Source organism: Hylobates moloch, unplaced genomic scaffold, assembly GCF_009828535.3.
Source record: "Hylobates moloch isolate HMO894 unplaced genomic scaffold, HMol_V3 SCAFFOLD_10, whole genome shotgun sequence".
In the NCBI taxonomy this organism is placed as follows: Eukaryota; Metazoa; Chordata; class Mammalia; order Primates; family Hylobatidae; genus Hylobates; species Hylobates moloch.
In genome coordinates this window covers 61,809,670-61,827,197 of record NW_026652285.1, presented here as the reverse complement: position 1 = coordinate 61,827,197, position 17,528 = coordinate 61,809,670, and the positions used below count along the sequence as shown (strand labels likewise).

General features: G+C 49.1%; 1 protein-coding gene across 1 annotated transcript; it reads right to left on the bottom strand.

Annotated features, from left to right (window-relative positions):
* Nucleotides 1-735: 735 nt before the first annotated feature.
* Nucleotides 736-14,081, bottom strand: S1PR3 (sphingosine-1-phosphate receptor 3). The gene is made up of 2 exons (XM_032164474.2): nt 14,021-14,081; nt 736-4,705 (listed from the first exon to the last, which is right to left on the bottom strand). The coding sequence occupies exon 2, from the start codon at nt 4,556-4,558 to the stop codon at nt 3,422-3,424; it is 1,137 nt and encodes a 378-aa protein (XP_032020365.1). The 5' UTR covers nt 4,559-4,705; nt 14,021-14,081; the 3' UTR covers nt 736-3,421.
* Between the last annotated feature and the right edge of the window lie 3,447 nt (nt 14,082-17,528).

The following is a 17,528-nucleotide window of genomic DNA, read 5'->3' as shown; positions in this document are numbered from 1 at the left end:
TTGCCTCACAAAAGAGAGGAGGGGAGCTTGAAACTTTTCTCTAAGAAGTAGGTATTGTCAGTGATTCCCTGGAAGACTGCTTAAAAAACAGTCACAACAAAGCCTCGTCCCATTCATCAAGGCTGCGGAATGAAAATGCATCCTGGCAGATGTACTCCTAGAGGACTCACCTTACCTTCTAGCACCGGGGTGGGCAGCTGTGTCCTCACTTGTGTTGGGGCATTTCATCATGAGTTGTAACAAGCATCGCTACCAGAACAGTTACGCCAAGCACTGGCCTCCTCTTTACATAGCAAGCAGGACAGAGGCTAAAATGGACCGTTTCTATGGGAGAAAGCTAGTGTGCAAGGGTTGGCTCTGACCTATTCTCTCCTGCTGCATAAACAACAGCAAATGGGGCAGGACAAGGGGTCCCATGTCTTTGAGCTGCGCTTTTATTGCCATGGGTCTTACAAATTTCTCCCTATCAAAAGACCATTTTCAAAATAGTATGACCTACCAAAATTGGTGTAAATAGCACCCAAGGCACCGAAGCTTCATTAAAATACCACTTATGATAGTGGGTAAGAAGAAAGGGGAAAGGTTCTTTGGGGTTCTAAATGTGGTTTAATTCCTGAAATGCTGAGAAACAGGTGGGTAGCAAGCCTGCAACAACAGTGCGCACCCCTGCAGTGGGGAGGGAGCCAGGTGAAAACAATAAAACAGTCCCATCACACGGACTTCCAAGAGTGGGTTTCCACAAAGGCTTTTGGTTTTATTATTATTATTTTTTAACAAACATACATTGGAAATAGTAAAGGTTTCTGACTGAAAAGAGACCTAATGCATAGTTTCTCTGCAGCACAGAAGACCACCTGTTTCCAAACTTCAAGGTTAGGGCTTTGAAACATTCGCTGCTAAATTATCTCCAGCTGGCTAGCTAGTTAGGCATATTGGTGCACATTGGTATCAAAGGTGATTATTTTTTGCATTTAGCAAATGAGCACTATTACTTTTTTGATGTATTTTTAATTCAGATTGCTCAAAAGTCTTGTTATTTCAAGGGAGCCTTATGTCATACCACAAACACTGATACCTCCTAGTGGAAATGGTGGCTGTGGGCTCCCTAGTAGAGTTAATGGATGAAGGCTGAGATACTTAGATATTGGGGACATCAGGGTTATGGAGCAAAGTGTTATGAACAATAGCTACAGAGAGCTCCAACGCTCCCAAAGCAACTCATAACTATAACACAGATAAAGTTCCAAAGTCATTTCATTACCTATGTGAAAATGCAATACTGAATGTTTTGGCTCTCTGATGCATTTTGTTGTTGTTTTATTTATTTATTATTATTATTTTTTGAGACAGAGGGTCTCTCTGTCGCCCAGGCTGGAGTGCAGTGGTGCGATCTCGGCTCACTGCAATCTCCACCTCCCGGGTTTGAGCAATTCTCCAGCCTCAGCCTCTCAAGTAGCTGGGACTAAAGGCACGCGCTACCGCATCCAGCTAATTTTTGTATTTTTAGTAGAGACGGGATTTCACCATGTTGGCCAGGCTGGTCACAAACTCCTGACCTCAGGTGATCCACCCGCCTCAGCCTCCCAAAGTGCTGGGATTACAGGCATGAGCCACTGCGCCCGGCCTGTTGTTGTTTTCTTAATCCAGTACTTTAATGTTTTACTGTCCTAGAAATGCCCTGGGTTTTCTCATGCTATTTCATAACAGAATACGCTACTTTTCATTGATGTCAAGAAGGCAACAGAAATGCTCCTGGGGAAGATCTCCTTACAAATAGGTTTCATCTCATCAGTAACAAAAATTAGAAAAGTCTTTGGTCAGCCCATGGAGATGAGTTACCCTGAACCCACGAAAATGTCTCTTTATAAGAGCAACTTGCATCGGATGACAGGAATCAATTTCTCTTAGAAAAAGTTATTAATGTGTTAAGACTACTCTTTTAGGTTTTATTCAAGCAAATGCTCACTGAACCTAAAATACTTTAGGGGACTCTGATGGGAGGTTCCTTTGAACGCTGGTTGGTTTTGTCCTTGTTTTTAAAGAGAACGCAACACAGCAACTGTGTGCTTATGATAGTTCGACAAACGTGTTCGCTTTTCTTTCCATCTATTTGTATAACATGTACAATCCTTGGGGAAGAGCACGTACAAAAATGTCTTCTAAGTAATCCCTTTACAAGGTAAACAGACTGCTACGGGTTCAACTTATGTTGAAAAGTAAAATTATAGCATCACGTAGGTATTATTACATTACTCTGAAGAATGCATAAACCGCCAGATCACATTTTCTAACCTGACAATTAAATTTCTTTCACTGACAGTCACGATCAGTGCCAGCTTTCAGGACGCTGTGAAGCTGCTGGTGGCCACAGCTACTTAGCTGTGATGCCACGGGGGATTACTGACTTGGTGCTTTTCTAATATAGAAACAAACTCAACATAGAATCAAAGTGCTGTCTTGTGAATCTCTGCTCATTTCCTGGACACCTTCTGTTTCCTGAAGCAGACCCCTGCCCCATTGGCGTGGGAAGGTGAGCCAGGCCAGCCGTCCACTTCTGCTTCTCCCTCATAGGCTCTTTCTTTGGCCCATCTGGGGGTACAAGCTCCTGGGTGATCTTGGCTGGCTTTTCTGTGATTTGCAGAAACCTGAAAACCATCACAAAATTTGGCTTTGGAATATGATTAAAATTACGCAGGGACAAATGACTGAAAGGACACAGGGCTTCACATGAATGAAACCAGCCAGCTGGTGTGGGTCAGACCCACCCATCTGGAGCCAGCCTTGGACCAGCCCTTTTTGGGGAATTTGAACTTTAAGAACTTGGTTAACATTAGATTCATGTCAGTCTAAGGAGACCAGGGATGGCATGTCCACCTAGTTCAAAACAATGTCCTTGTACTGGGGGTTCAGTCTGAACCCACTTGTATAACCTGTTACCTAACTGTGTGTTGTATGGAGATTCTATGTAGGTACCACATGGCAAACACCTGCAACACAAATTCTGTGTAACATAGAGATGTATGAATATACAAGCATCCATTCTATGCACAGGAAATGTAGTGTAAAATCATCAAAACACCATTCAGAGGCACATGGAGAATCACACAGCATTGTGTGGCCCACGACCTTCCCTCTCTGTGAACAAAAGGGAGGGTGTCTAGGATGCAGCAGAAGGCAGCGGATGATGTCAGCAGCTTTGTACATCTGAAAGACTCTGGAGCCCAAAGTGGACAAGGCACGTTGTTTACACTGAAACGGGGTGGTGATTCCTTGGGCCCCCTCTGTAAGAGACATCCACACTGGGCAGGCTGTTGGTCAAAGTAAGGTAGCTCTCCTGAGTCACAGCTCTCGAGGGGCCCTTGTGGAAGCGATGCATGCAATAAATAAGAACACAGCCGCAGAGCAGGGCGCATGGAGACGATCAGTTGCAGAAGATCCCATTCTGAAGTGCTGCGTTCTTGTCCATGATGCAGGATGAGGGGGCTGTGTGGGGCAGGTCTTCCTTGACCTTTGGAGAGTGGCTGCTATTGTTGCTGCTGCTTGATTTACTTCTACTTGGGTCGAGCGCAGGCTGGATGGGTGAGGTGTGGGTCCCCCGTCCCCTGACCAGGCAGTTGCAGACCAGACGGAAGAAGGCCCGCCGCATCTCCTTGCTGGCCAGCGTGTAGATGACCGGGTTCATGGCCGAGTTGAGCACAGCCAACACGATGAACCACTGAGCCTTGAAGAGGACGGGGCACGCCTGCACCCTGCAGGCCACATCAATGAGGAAGAGGATGAAGAGTGGGGACCAGCAGGCGATGAACACGCTCACCACAATCACCACGGTCCGCAGCAGTGCCATGGACCGCTCCGAGTTGTTGTGGTTGGCCACCTTACGGCTACTGGACTTCACCAGGAAGTAGATGCGTGCGTAGAGGATCACGATGGTCACCAGGATGGCCGTGAAGATGCTGATGCAGAAGGCGATGTACTTCTTGGAGTAGAGGGGCAGGATGGTAGAGCAGTCAGGGAGATTGTGCAGGCAGTTCCAGCCCAGAATGGGCAGGGCGCCCAGCGTGAAGGCAATGAGCCAGCACATCCCGATCAGGAGGAAGACGCGGTGCTTCTTGTTGGCGTCGTAAGGCCTCATTTTGATCATCGTCAAGTGCCGCTCGATGGCGATGGCCAGTAAGCTGCAGGTGGACGCCCCGAGGGCCACGAACATACTGCCCTCCCTGAGGAACCAGACCGTGGGAGACAGGCTGAACGTCTTCTTGCCAGACATCAGAATGTTGACCTTGTAAGCGATGCCGGCCAGCAGGTCGCAGAGAGCCAGGTTGCCAATGAAAAAGTACATGCGGTTGTGAAATTTATTGTTTTTCCAGATGGCGATCAAAACCATCAGGTTCTCCAAGACGATGAAGCTGCAGATGACCAAGAAGAGCACGGTGGTGAGCGTGTTGCCCTCAGAGGCCTCCTTCAGCCTGTCCGCCAGCTTCCCCACGTACTGGTAATGCTCCCGCAGGGTCTCGTTCCCCCGCGCAGGCTGGAGACGCGGCGGGAGGGCAGTAGCCATCACTTGGCATTCACAGACGATCAGCTCCAAAATCCACGAGAGGGCGCCCGAGGAACATTCATTTCAAAGGGAAGCGGGGCTGAGGTTCTGGCTTCATTCAGCAAGGCGTGCAGGCCAGACTCCCGCGAGGGCGTTGAAAAAGTGCTCCTGCCAACAGATAAAAAGAGGGAGCGACCATTGATAAAACGATCGCCGCCTACGGGGCCACGGCAACGCTGTTGGAGAAAGGCATGAAAAACGTGGAAGCACTGGGATGGCTAGCCACGTCAGGCTGCAGAGAGGGTCTTTAGACACAGGCTAAATTCCTAAGTGATTGGGGGAGACCATGGGAAGCGATTTGGTGTCTAGAGTTGCCGGGAAGGGAAATTCAGTGCATGAATTATTGAATCCTGTAACAAAGATACACAGACCCAAGTACAGCTTCCATCTGGAAATCTCCAGGCACTAGAAAATGCTAACTAGTCCTCATCTAGGGCATGGGAGCTGGTGACCCATTATCCCAGTTACTCAGGGAAAAGCAGGATTTTCTCAGGACCAAAAAGCAGGATGGAATCTGAATGATGCCGGCTCAATTTCTAAGACCTCCCTGGTGAGTTTCACAGTGACATCGTGGGAAGCTCCCGCACTTCCCAGATGGCGTCCCCTGGATCCAGGCCCAGAAATCAGGTCTGAATGGGCTGTAGGTCGGCCTGGCAGAGAGCCCTGAGTCCTGACCATGCGGCCATCGAGGGACCAACAGTGCATGTCTGGGCAGTGCCCATGCAGACACCGCACTCGTGAGCAGCGAGTCCGGAGCCCAGCAAAGAAGGAACATCAACCTGCAAAAACGGGACCCAAGTCTACAGAGGATAAAGGAAGGACAGGAAAGCAGCGACCATCACACTGACTGAGTCTGGCTTGAAATTCAGAGCCCTGAATATCAAATAGAGCATGGGTGCATGTGAGCCAACAGAAGTGGCACATTTGAGAGCACTGTGAGAGAGGGAAAGTGGTGAGCGAAGGCCGCGATGGGTTCTGAATTCCAAACTCTTTCCCCACCGTACCTCAAACACTTGCACTCAGCCACACCTGGTAATATCGATCAGCCTTCTGTGATGTCGATGATGCCACACACCCAACTATCAAGGTAGAAACTGCTTTCAGTGGACTCATTTATTTTATTTTATGTTTTATTTTTATTAAAAAAAATTTTTTTTTTTTTGAGATGAAGTGTTGCTCTGTCACCCAGGCTGGAATGCAGTGGCGCGATCTCGGCTCACTGCAACCTCTGCCTCCCGGGTTCAAGTGATTCTGCTGCCTCAGCCTCCCAAGTAGCTGGGATTACAGGCACCCACCACCATGCCTGGCTAATTTTTGTATTTTTAGTAGAGACGGGGTTTCACCATGTTGGTCAGGCTGGGCTCGAACTCCTGACCTCAAGTGATCAGCCTGCCTCAGCCTCCCAAAGTGCTGGGATTACAGGCATGAGATACCGCGCCCAGCCATCATTTATTATTTGAGTATTTAAATATCTAATTAAGTTCAAATGAGGTTAATTTAAAAGAGCCCACTGTGTGTATCCAGTGAATTTTTTTTAACTTTTACAATGTTTGAACCACAGCCCTAAATTTGCTTCAGAGACGCATGAACTACTCACCAATACTAGGGGCTCTGCATTTTAGAGTTGATAGACTCTGAATCTCATCCACCCATGAGTTTATTCCCAGGTACAAATCAGTCCCTTGAAGATCCAGGGCTTGCCTGGGTGGGGCTGAGAAGCAGAGGTGGCTCCAAATGGTTTCTGTATCCTTATCCTTATGACCCTCCGGAGTGGTGAATGCTGTCAAAGCCCTCCTCTCCCTACATCAATTTGGGGGGCCTGGATTTTCTTAGACGGCCCCTTGCTTCTTTGCAAAGACTTTTTTTCCAGTGTCCTAGAGCTTGGTGGTGTTGGTTGTTCTGGAAACCCCGGGGGTGGGGGATTGGCGGGGGGTGGGATGTCCGAGCTGACGTCTGTGCTCTGCCCGGAACTGCCCTGACCCTTCCCAGCTGCCGCCTCCTGAAGTCACAGAGGCCTTGGGTCGAGGTCAGCTGGAATGCCAAGTGCTGGCAGAAAGGCTTATATGTTGGCCAAGGCCCTCTGCTAACTGCAGAAAGAAAAAGCAGCCAAGTTCCAAGTCCAGGCTGATGATGCAGGACGAGAGGGGGTTGCCTGCCCAGATCTCTCCCATCACTCATGAGCCATGACAGGCAGCACAGGGCCCTGGGCCTGCCTCCTCGAGCTGTGGCTCACCCATGCCAGCCCTACTTGGCTCCCCATTCACCTGAGAAGAGACCACATCTTGCCTGTAGGTTCTTCTGGAGGCGAACAGGACAGTCCAGTGGGCAGCCTTCCCCCCAGCCCCTCCCTCTCTACCGTTTCTGATTTTTATTTAAATCTTGCCCATCCTTCAAGCCTCAAGTCAAATTCCACTTGCTCTATAACATTTTCTGGAATCATCCCAGCCCCTGGTGACTTTTCTCTGAGGCTGCATGCCACTTCTGAAAAAGTACTGCAAACTGTCTCTTTAAATGGGGCAATACCATAGTCAGCAGCATTTTCTGAGCATTGAGCTTATCCATTAACACAGGGACTTTCACCATGGGTAATTTCACAGTACCCTCCCCAGCATCCTGTACACTGATGGGTGCTAAAAAGATACTGTCCCTTTAGTTGTTTTTGTTTGTTTGTTTTTTGTTTTGTTTTGTTTTGTTTTGGGGATGGAGTCTCATTCTGTCACCCAGGCTGGAGTGCAGTGGCGCGATCCCGGCTCACCACACCCTCCGCCTCCCGGGTTCAAGCGATTCTCCTGCCTCAGCCTCCTGAGTAGCTGGGACTACAGGTGCCCGCCACCATGCCCGGCTAATATTTGTATTTTTAGTAGAGACGGGGTTTCACCATGTTGGCCAGGCTGGTCTTAAACTCCTGACCTCAAGTGATCTGCCTGCCTTGGCCTCCCAAAGTGCTGGGATTACAGGTGTGAACTACCACACCAGGCCTAGTATTGCTTATTATTTCTTTCTTTCTTTATCTGTGAACAGGGACTGGAGAATCACTATTTCTGATTTTCACTTTGCTGGGTTTCCACCCCTGATCAGGGCCTCTCAGGGACACATGTGCTGTGCCCGGCATGCACCCTGGCATGAAGCCGGGTATGAGGACAACCTGGGCCCTCAGGCTGTCTCCCGCCACCTCCAGTACCACTGCACAGGGCTGATGGGGGCTGCGAGGGCTCTGCCGTTTCCCACATGAACAGCCACTCATGCTCATGGAAAAGGCATGGAGCAAAGGCAGTCTGTGAGCAGTGCCCTGTGCCAGCATCCTCCCTCCCATAGCAACTGGGGCCAGAGCCCTCACCATGCTGCCAAACAGATGACCTGCCCGGCTCACACTGCAACGAGAGGGGCCGTCACCTGGCAGACAGCCAGCTGTCCATGACACCACAGTGTCCTGGTTTATCCTTCCTACAGATCACTGGGATACCCACTCCAGTATGTTGGGTTTCTGTCCCAGAAACCGACAAGCTGCAGACAAACCTTGGTTCCAATGTCAGTGATTCCTGAGGCCCTTTTTCCCCAGCTCAGGTAGGGATTCAAGTACAGCTCCATGTTCCTCATCCTTTTAGGTAACACTGGCATGTTGTTATAATTCAGACTGTTCTTGTACTAACTCAGCTTGCCTCCTGTGCCTCAGTTTCCCCCATGACAACCTGACCCTACCATTTTATACATGTCCTGTCTCCTCTGAACCTTCTCCACACCTTTGCTTTTGCCATGCATCCAACAGCCAGATCTGGACGTGCTCCCGGGAATGGAGAGAAGAGGGTGAATAGACCTACGGCTTATACCAAATTGAGCGGAGCAGAAAACAAGCAAACAATTAAAAACTAATAACCAGCAATAAAATAACCCCAATAAACGCAGTATAAGATTTGCCAGAGACCCATCAAAATCATGAATCTTGAGGGCAAACATATTTTCCCACTAATGTTTGATTTATCATTTCCCTTATAATTAAGTATTCATCCCTCAAGAAGCATATTTGTCGAGAACATCTTTTGTTAAATCTGATTCTCTGCATTTTGCATAAGTGGAAGATATCTGGCTGTCTTTGGAATCTCAAAGCTCTTTTTCTCTGGATTATCAACATTTACAAAGCAGGCCTCCTCCCAAGAGTTAAGTGCTGGGCTAAAGGCCAGATTGATTTTGGATGCGTCTACACATTATTGCACACGGTTAAAAGCATCTCATGGACAAGAGTTCCCCTCCGCCCCTGAGGGGTACCAGCCACAGACCTCAAGTTTGCTAGAAGAAAGCTCAAAGCCCACCCCAGCCTGAGGCTCCTGGAGTCAGCAAGCCCTACTCAGGGCAAGAGGGGAGTCAGCCACTCCGGCGGATTCGTACTAACACTGCCAGGCACGGCAGGAGTGCTGGGCACTGCAGGCACCAGCAGGCCTGGGAGGCTGACCTGCCCCATCACACAGAGATCAGTGAGACCAGCACCCAGGCCAGCAACAAGACGGGCCAGACCCTGCAGCCTTCCTTGTGCCCCTCCTAGTCACCACCTGTCCCCAAGCATGACGACTACCTGGGATAGGACTCTCCCCTAGGTGAGTTTAGCCTGCTTCTGACCTTCATATGAACGAAACCCTGCAGGATACAATTGTGTCCATTGCTTTCCTCTCCCCATGATGCCTGTAGAGTCATGCACATAGATGCACCTGCATGCTGAATATTCTTGCTCTCATGGTGTGGGTAGTGTCTTGTTTATGGACATGGGGTAATTTCTTCCGTGGCCCATGTGTTGATTATCATCAAGGAGCACTGCTGGGATTGATTGAGGATGTTCTCTTGGCGAACACACGTCCATGTTTCCGCAGGGCCAACGTTGATTTGTGAGCGGTGTGTTGATGTCTGAGATGGGCTTTAACCATGACTCGGAGGCACTGGGTTTCCCAGACCCCAGCCAGCCCATCTTGCAAAACTGGTGTGGGGAGAAGGGGTGGCCCGTAACACAGGGCAAGACTGATGCAGTATTAGTCTTCACTCTTTGCTTTATCCCAAAAGTAAGTGTCCAGAGCTGGCAGTGACATTGTAAATTTGATCGTGGCTTAAATTCCACCTGAACGCTTAGAAATAAAGCCAGATGCTGAGACAGATGGCTCTTTGCAGACTAGTTTTGTATATGCTCAGAAAGCTCGGCACATTACAGAAGACACAGGAGTACAGACAGCTGCAGGGTAGAGACGCTCCTCCTCATTAGTGGTGGTCTTCTAACCAATACAGACGCTGACGCTGGGCTGCTCCCACTGCCCACCTCCATGGCACATCCTTGCCTGGTCGTTCCACCTTCTTCCAAGTGCTACACTAACACATCTCCCTGACCACCTGGGCAGACCCCGCCCACCACCCAGCTCTTCAAGAGACTTAAGTATTTGATTGTCTGCATCTTCAGTCTTCCATGTTTCCTGAGAGACACTGCTCACATCTGAACTTACCTGAGTTCTACTCAATAAAGACCCCATTAGCTAAGGGTTTTCATGTCATCCTCACTAAGCTGGGATCATCCAGCCTACCTCAAAGCATTTTAATACCAACACATTTGTTTTTGTCGAGAAGGAATAAGACGCCTTCTGGAAGATGAGTATGCAGTGGATGACCCCAAGTTAGACCCTGCCAAGGTCAGAGGGGCCTCCCTTCCCCTGATTTCCAAGTAGAAACATTGCTGGGAGGAGGGTGAGCCAGAGGGAGGAGGCCGGATGGATCCCAGACGTGCTTTCTATCCTAGCGCCTCGCTTTCTCTACCCATGTCAAGTTGAAAAATACACAAACTATAAAAGGAAGAAAAAGAGAAAAAATAAAGAAAATATTTCCACAGTCTGGTCTCCTTCCCAACACCCCCCTTCCTCTCTCCGCATAAAAGATAGGCACAATAAGATAGTAAGATAACATCTTGGTCAGACGCAGGATGCTATATTTTTAATAGGCATGTACTCCCAGGGAAATTAACTAGTTCATCCTCCAAACTGAATTAAAACACCAAACATATGCCAACAAGCAAAATTTCTTGGAAAGCAAGATTTTTTTAAAATTTCATTCAAAATAACTTGGAAAGGAAATAATGAGTCGGCCGTTACAAGGCTCCAGCAAAATTCCTTTGCTAATGAGTATTTTCCCTTGCTCTAGATTTCTTGGGTGACCTCGCTCTGCTTTTGGAGATAGTCCATTGCAAAATGCATGCTTCACACACCCGGCTGCACACGCTTGGCCCATTAATGCAGCTCCCCTGAGAAATAACAACTGTTACAGACAAACCAGGTGAGGGCTTTGTATCTTTTCTCCCTTCTCTTCTTCAAAGCATGCAAGTCAGTGCACTTCCCTGTTTAGACTTACTGCTTCCCGGTGGCTTTTCCCCAAGTCCTTCTCCAACACAAATAAGGCTGGGACATTATGAGCTATCAGGGCATAGTCCAGGGAACCCCAGATATGGAGGCTGTGCCCCAGGAAACTCAGGCCCCGGCCCCGAGCATCTGCCTCCGTGAACACCATCCTGAGCTCCCAGACTTGCACGTGAGAAGGCAAGTGCGTCTGAGCCAGGAGGTGTTTGACCCCTTGGCCTGTCCATGAGTCTTTTTAAACCTTCTTCATTCTGCTGCTGCTTCATGACGGCACAGGATAAATGACTCTCAAGATTTCCACAGGGATGAATCCACAGGGATGTGGAAATAGGCTCTGTGAGGTGGCTAAAGGCACATTCAAATAAGAGGCATCCTGCCCACGAAGGCTACCTGAGATCCTTCCTATCCCTTTCCGAAGCAGCAGTCTCACCTGGTGACTCAGCATGTGTGCCACCTTGTACCACGGACATAGCACACATGGCCCCATGGCAGCATCTGCCTTCTGAATGTACACAGGAGGAGACCGAGGCTGGGGGAGGGGGGCTGTCACTTGTCTTTGGTCACAGAGCTTGGAAGGGGCTGGGCTGGGCTGGTGTCCGTGCCATCTGATTCCAGAATGTCACATTAGGGATGAGCTCTTTGGGAGGCTGCCACCTTGCCACTGGTTCTTTGCCTAGGTGGTGACAAGAGATTCTCTGGCATGTTTTAGAGACAAACTGCCTCATGCTCCCATGCCAGCAGAATGTTAGCATGTCATTCTGGGGGCACTGAAATATCTGGAAAATTTCGAAGCCGGGAAAATGCAGCGGCATCTGCAAGGCCGAAGAGCACCATCCACTGCTTGAGGAGCAGACCCTCACCCCGCTGTGTGAGCTGACCCCAGCCCGGCCTGTGAGCAGTGAAGATCCACTCACTGGGCACCAATCTGCACTGGACAATCTCGTCACTGATTTAACCCAACTGGCCTATTGTCTCTTACAGACACAGCTTCAATTCCTCAAAAATAGGATTCAAAAAAGGGAAGGAGACTTTATGCCCAGTAGCTATAACAGTAACATCAACTGAAACGTGTTATTAACTGAAACTAGATACGATTCCACTCAGTCTATTCTTTTTCCTCAAACATTATATATCTCCAAAAGCTTAAGGAAAATCTTCAGTCAATTAATTTGGCAGAAAACATATGGCAGAGGAATAATAGGAAATGCCTCCAAAACTGATAAGAAAGGAATTACGAAGCCAAATATGAAGAAACAGAAAGGTTCATAGAACCCACAGCACAGCACCCTGGTTCCAGCTAAGGTAAACAGACTGCATAAGGCTGGCGGCCTGGCTCTGGTAACACTTGGGAAACAGTACAAAGTCCTGGCAGTTAAAGGGTTCTACAGCAGGGCAACCTCAGATTTTTCAAGATTGTGGCATGCTCAAATTCTCTTTTTTGGTAATAAAAATATACATACAGCACAGGTATTGAGGAAGATGAAAGAGATACCATGAAATCAAGTTAGTGTCATAATTTCCAGAAAGAGGAAACCCAGTTCCTGAATTTTGAGAAATAAGATCCTTCGGCCACTATGTAAAGTTTCTTCTATAGGAAACTGTAGTCTCTACCCTTTGCATATGGTAGAAAATCAGAGACTCATGCATTTGAATAAAAATCACAATGATAAAGAGGAAAATGGCATTTTCAAAGATGAAAACTGGTTGAGAAACCATTCTCTCTAAATCTTAGGGGGAGGCTCTTAACGGTTAGCTTCAGTTTGTATCTCTGGTGTTAGGTGATGGGAGTGACTTCAGAGGCCCAAAGTGAGTGCTTACTGGTTTGCTAATGAAAAAAGCTTGATGTGTGGTTCTTCTTCTATGGCAACAAAGTTATTCAATCTACCATTAAGGTCTGCATCCAAGAAATAATACTTTACAGATATGAACACTTCCACAGCTCCTCAAGCACACACACACACACACACCCCACACCATCACCACCTCCTCAACCAACACCAGCCCTGGGCATGGCCAGCTATCCTTGTTAGTCATATATCTGCAGAACATAATCCTTCCCTTGTACTTTCTAGGAATTATATTTTTCTTAACCATGCCTGCAAGATTTTCGTCTATGAATAAAAAACATTGAAAAGATAAATTATGAATATGTGGTTATATACAAAGTCTGTGACTTCTAATGTCCAGATTCTAGAATGATGCCTAATTCTGGAGGTCTCAGAGGTCCAAGTGGGAGTGGGTACCATGTATAGGGTGGGCCTCCATTTAAAAGTAACCTTCTAAAGAGCTCTCTATTCCTGTAGCTCCCCTTTCCTTATTGGAAGGGTCAAAACGAAGTGTGTTCCCTTAAAAAATCCAACAAGAAGTTACTTTCTTATATCCAAATATAAAAACATCACAAAGAAATATGCCATTGGGAGTGTCCAAAGCCCAGAAAGTCAGAGGAAGAGAGAGAGAGAGAGAGACTATTGGGAGACTCAAAAAGCACAAAGCCCCTTCTCTAGCTGTTATCTCAGTTATGAACACAACGTACTGATTTTCCGTGGGAACCTCATTATTGCACTGTGGGGACTTCGTCTTCCAGCACCGATTCTGACGGCCCTAATTGCCTTGTTTGAGAAATGTTAGGAAAAAACTAATTTTCCGGCGAATATTGTTTAAAAGAATGATTTTCCCAGGCTAACGACCACAACCCTCTCCCACGTCCAGCGTCCCCAGGCCCTGGCACTGCGGGAGCCTAACTTTTTAATTGTCCAAGGAAAACGACTGATGGAACTTCTCCACGAACAGCCTCTCCACTTTCACCCAGGTATTCACCTCCAGCCCGTTGTAAACGCTCCGGGTGCGGTGGAAAAGGCCTCCTCCGCGTTCCTGCAGCGGCTCTGGGGGAGGGGTGCTGATGTGGAGCGCTCCGGCCGCCGTGGCGCGCCCAGGTCCCCGTCGCGCCCGGGATCAGTGGGAATTTTGTTGGAAAGGTGGGTCCTTCGGCCCCCAGCCCCCCACCCTGGTTCTGCGTCCGCGAGCCCCGCCCGGGCCCGCCGCTCACCTCCGTCGGCTGAGGGCGCTGGGGCCACCGGCATCCTGGCGGGTGGCGCGCGGCGGTGCCGGGGCGCCCGGTCCTGCGCTCGAATGCCAGCTGGGCTGGGAGGCCCGGCAGTCTCCGGGCTCGCGACGTCGTTCCCGGGCCTGGGGTCCTGCTCGGTCGCGTCCTGCCGCCGCCTTCGGGTCCCTGAGTCCCTGTTCCCTGTCTCCGGAACCGGCTTCCTCGGCCTCTGCCCGAGCGAGTCAGAGACTAAACTTTCCAGCGGCCCGCCGGGGCGGGACCCGCGCTCCGCCCCTCCCCTCGCCGCCCCCGACTCCCGCCCCTCTCCCCCCGGCTCCCCGTCCCCAGCCCGCGAACCCGGTACTCCTCCAGCTCCCCACCTACCGCTCAAGCCGCCTGGTCTCCGGGCGCCCCGCCCGCCCCTCGCCTGGACCCCTTCTCCCCGACCCCACCAATCCCCTAGGGTCCGGCTCGCCCTTCGGCCCCTGTCCCCAGGCCGGCCTCCAGACCCTGTTCTCATGGGGCGAGCTCCAGGTGCCGAACTCGGGCGCCCAGAGACCCAGCGGGAACAGGCTCGGAACCAGGACCGAGGTCTGGGCTTGGGCGGGCGCCTGCCGCGCTGACAGCGAGGGTTTGTTTGGGCCGATTCTTAAGAGGATTAATACTATCATTATCGTTGTCCCAATCCTGACCATTTCCTTTTGTAACTGGCCGAGCACCGGCTTGGGCTTGTAAGTGGGCGCCTGGCGCCGGACAGCGTTTTTGTTTGGGCTTCTTCCTTCTCGGCGCTGTTCCCCTCCGGCGCCTGCCTGGTCCCTCTCCGAGCTCTACCCCCAGGCACGCAGAGGCTTGGGCTCCAGGCGGGGGCAGCACTCTCCCCCAGCCTCTGCTGGTGCACCAGAGCCCACTCCCGCACAGAGCAGCGCCCCTCCTAGACCCGCAGCCGGCGGATCTCAGCCGAACCCCATGCGACCCCCTTCCTCACGCGGATTTGCCCCTTTTGTGTGGCAATAATAATAATAATAATAATAAATCCATATGAAGGCTTCAAACAGAAGAATTCCGAGAGAAGGAACTGCCAAATTTTCAATCAATGCCAAAGGCCATGATCGAGCGAACACAGAAACAACAGTAGAAGCTCGGGGAGAAAGGAGAAAAATAAAGAAAAAGGAGGAGGAGGAAAAGGAGAGAGGGGAGAAGCGGGAGGAAGAAGACGAAAAAGCGAGGAGAGGCCTGTTATCCGACTGTACATTCCTGGGCTGGCAGGATTGGGGCCGCTGGGGCCGCTGCAGAGAGTTGAGGATTCTTTGTGCAAAGGCCGCTCGTTACTTTCTGTCTTTTCCCCTCTTGCCTCCAGAGGATCAGCCCAGCGCATCCTTCCCTTGGAGCAGGGTGCCTATGCTTATTTGGGGTGCAGTTTGAGCGGTGAAGGGCACCAAGAGTGGAAGTCGGAGGCACTCCTGTTCCCTCCTGAGAAACGCAAGCCCTCGGCAATTGAGCTGAAGGAGGCAAGTGACTGCTTGCTGAGGCTGCCCGCCCTAGAGTCTCTGGCCCCCGGGAGCTGGGGGACTTCCCAGCATTTTCGCCTAAGCCACTTTGCCTGTGCTACTGTGGTCTCCCGGCACTGTAGCCTTCCAACTTGTTCAAAGTGCCCGGTGCACGCTTCTGAGAAGCCACTTCTGTCCCAAGTTTCATGTGGGCCCGAATGTGCTTCCCTTTGTTGGACTCCTACAGCATCAAGTCAAGAAAAGAAGGAAACATGCTCCTTTGGCATTGGTCACAGCCAGGATAACAATACAGCAGGCTGTGGCCACTGTGTCTACCAAAGTGGTCAGTAGGTTCATCAACACATCTGTTCAATTAGGTGCTTCCCATGATGAAAAATTTACTGCTAGGGTACTGGCTGAGGGTTGTTTTAACGGGCACCCAAGTCTCCGTTCCTAGAGAAAGTCAGTTACCCTGATATAATAGAGCAACCTTGAGGCGTGGTGATGCCTCCAAAACTAGTCTCCGGAATCGGAGCCCAGAAGCCCTGAGGATCAATGTGGCTCTCATGCTTTATGGCAGGTTTCCCTAAGAGAGACCCAGGATCTGACCCATGGCATCACTGAAATTCCTCTTTCAGTGAGGCTCCGTTTCCCTAAAGATCCCTGTCCTCAGTGGGTCTCCCCACACATGGGCCTCTCACTCACCCACTGCCCCACCCCCATCTGCTGCCCTCTTCCTGGGCCTTAAAGCTCAGACTCTAGACTGACAAGGAGCTCTCCATGCCCCTGTAGAGACCATCTTCCCTCACCACTTCTCTTGAGAGAAACGGCCCTCCCTACAATTCTGTTGAATAAGTCTCCTTCTCTGCATCCTGGTGCACAAGTGAAAGCAGTTTAACAGAAGAATGCCAGCTCATAAACGTAGAAATGGGAGAATGAGGAAATCCCCATTCTGTAACCCTTAATGAAATAATTAAATCGCGCAGTGTGCACTGGTGGGTGTCAAACCCTTAGGTGGAAATGTGCAGGCGAACTGGTGCTAATTGGAAAAAAAAGAAAAAGGTTTTCCATTTTCCATTTTTTTATGGAGACATCTGGCTGTACCTTAAAGGAAGATCAAACTCAGTGTCACTAATACTGGCTCAACCTGGCATTATGTGATGCAAAAGAAATACACAACATCATTGTTGCTGTGTGCTTGCCAAAGATGCTTCAATTGAATCAATTGCAAAGCCTCTAGAGTTTACTGCAAGTTTACAGGAAATGGAAGAGCTTGAGCCATGAGTTAAATGACACCACGGGAAAAAACTGGACTACCAGAGTGTGGGCGTTCTGCAGTACTGAGCTCTTCCAAAAAAAAAAAAAAAATGTCAAGAAAAAGGGGTGAGGGATTCTTCTGGTATAAGAACAGCTGAAAAGAAGAAGTATAACAATAAGTACAAATCCAGATTGACTCCCAGCTGGACAAATGAGCACACGCACACACACACACATAAACATTTTGGAGGAAATTAGAAATTGGAGGGATTATTGAATGATAGTATAGAATTATTGTTAACGTTTTTAGGTGTGATAATGGTATAATGTTTATTTAGGAGAATGGCTTTAATTTTAGGAGGTGCTGCTGAAGTATTAAAGGATAAAATGCCTTCATGTCTAAAACTTATTTTAAGTTGTTCAGCACAGTACGTGCACATAAGCTGATATGACAAAAGGTTGGTGATTATTGGTTCTAGGTGGTGGATATAGGGAAGGGGTTGTACAATCTGTTCTCCTTCTTTGTATCTTTGAACTTTTTCCATAATAAAAAGTTGGAGAAAAATAAAATGGCAGGTACTAAACAACTAAAATATTTCTCTACCTTCGCGCTTAGACTTTAAATCGAATCTAGGCTTATGGGAATAAAACTGAAAGATACTGTGAGTTACGTCTGTATACTTTTGAAAATCATGTGGCCCCAAACTTAAATATGATTTGAATAAATGTATTATATATCACAATTATGTAATATAACCTTACATGCT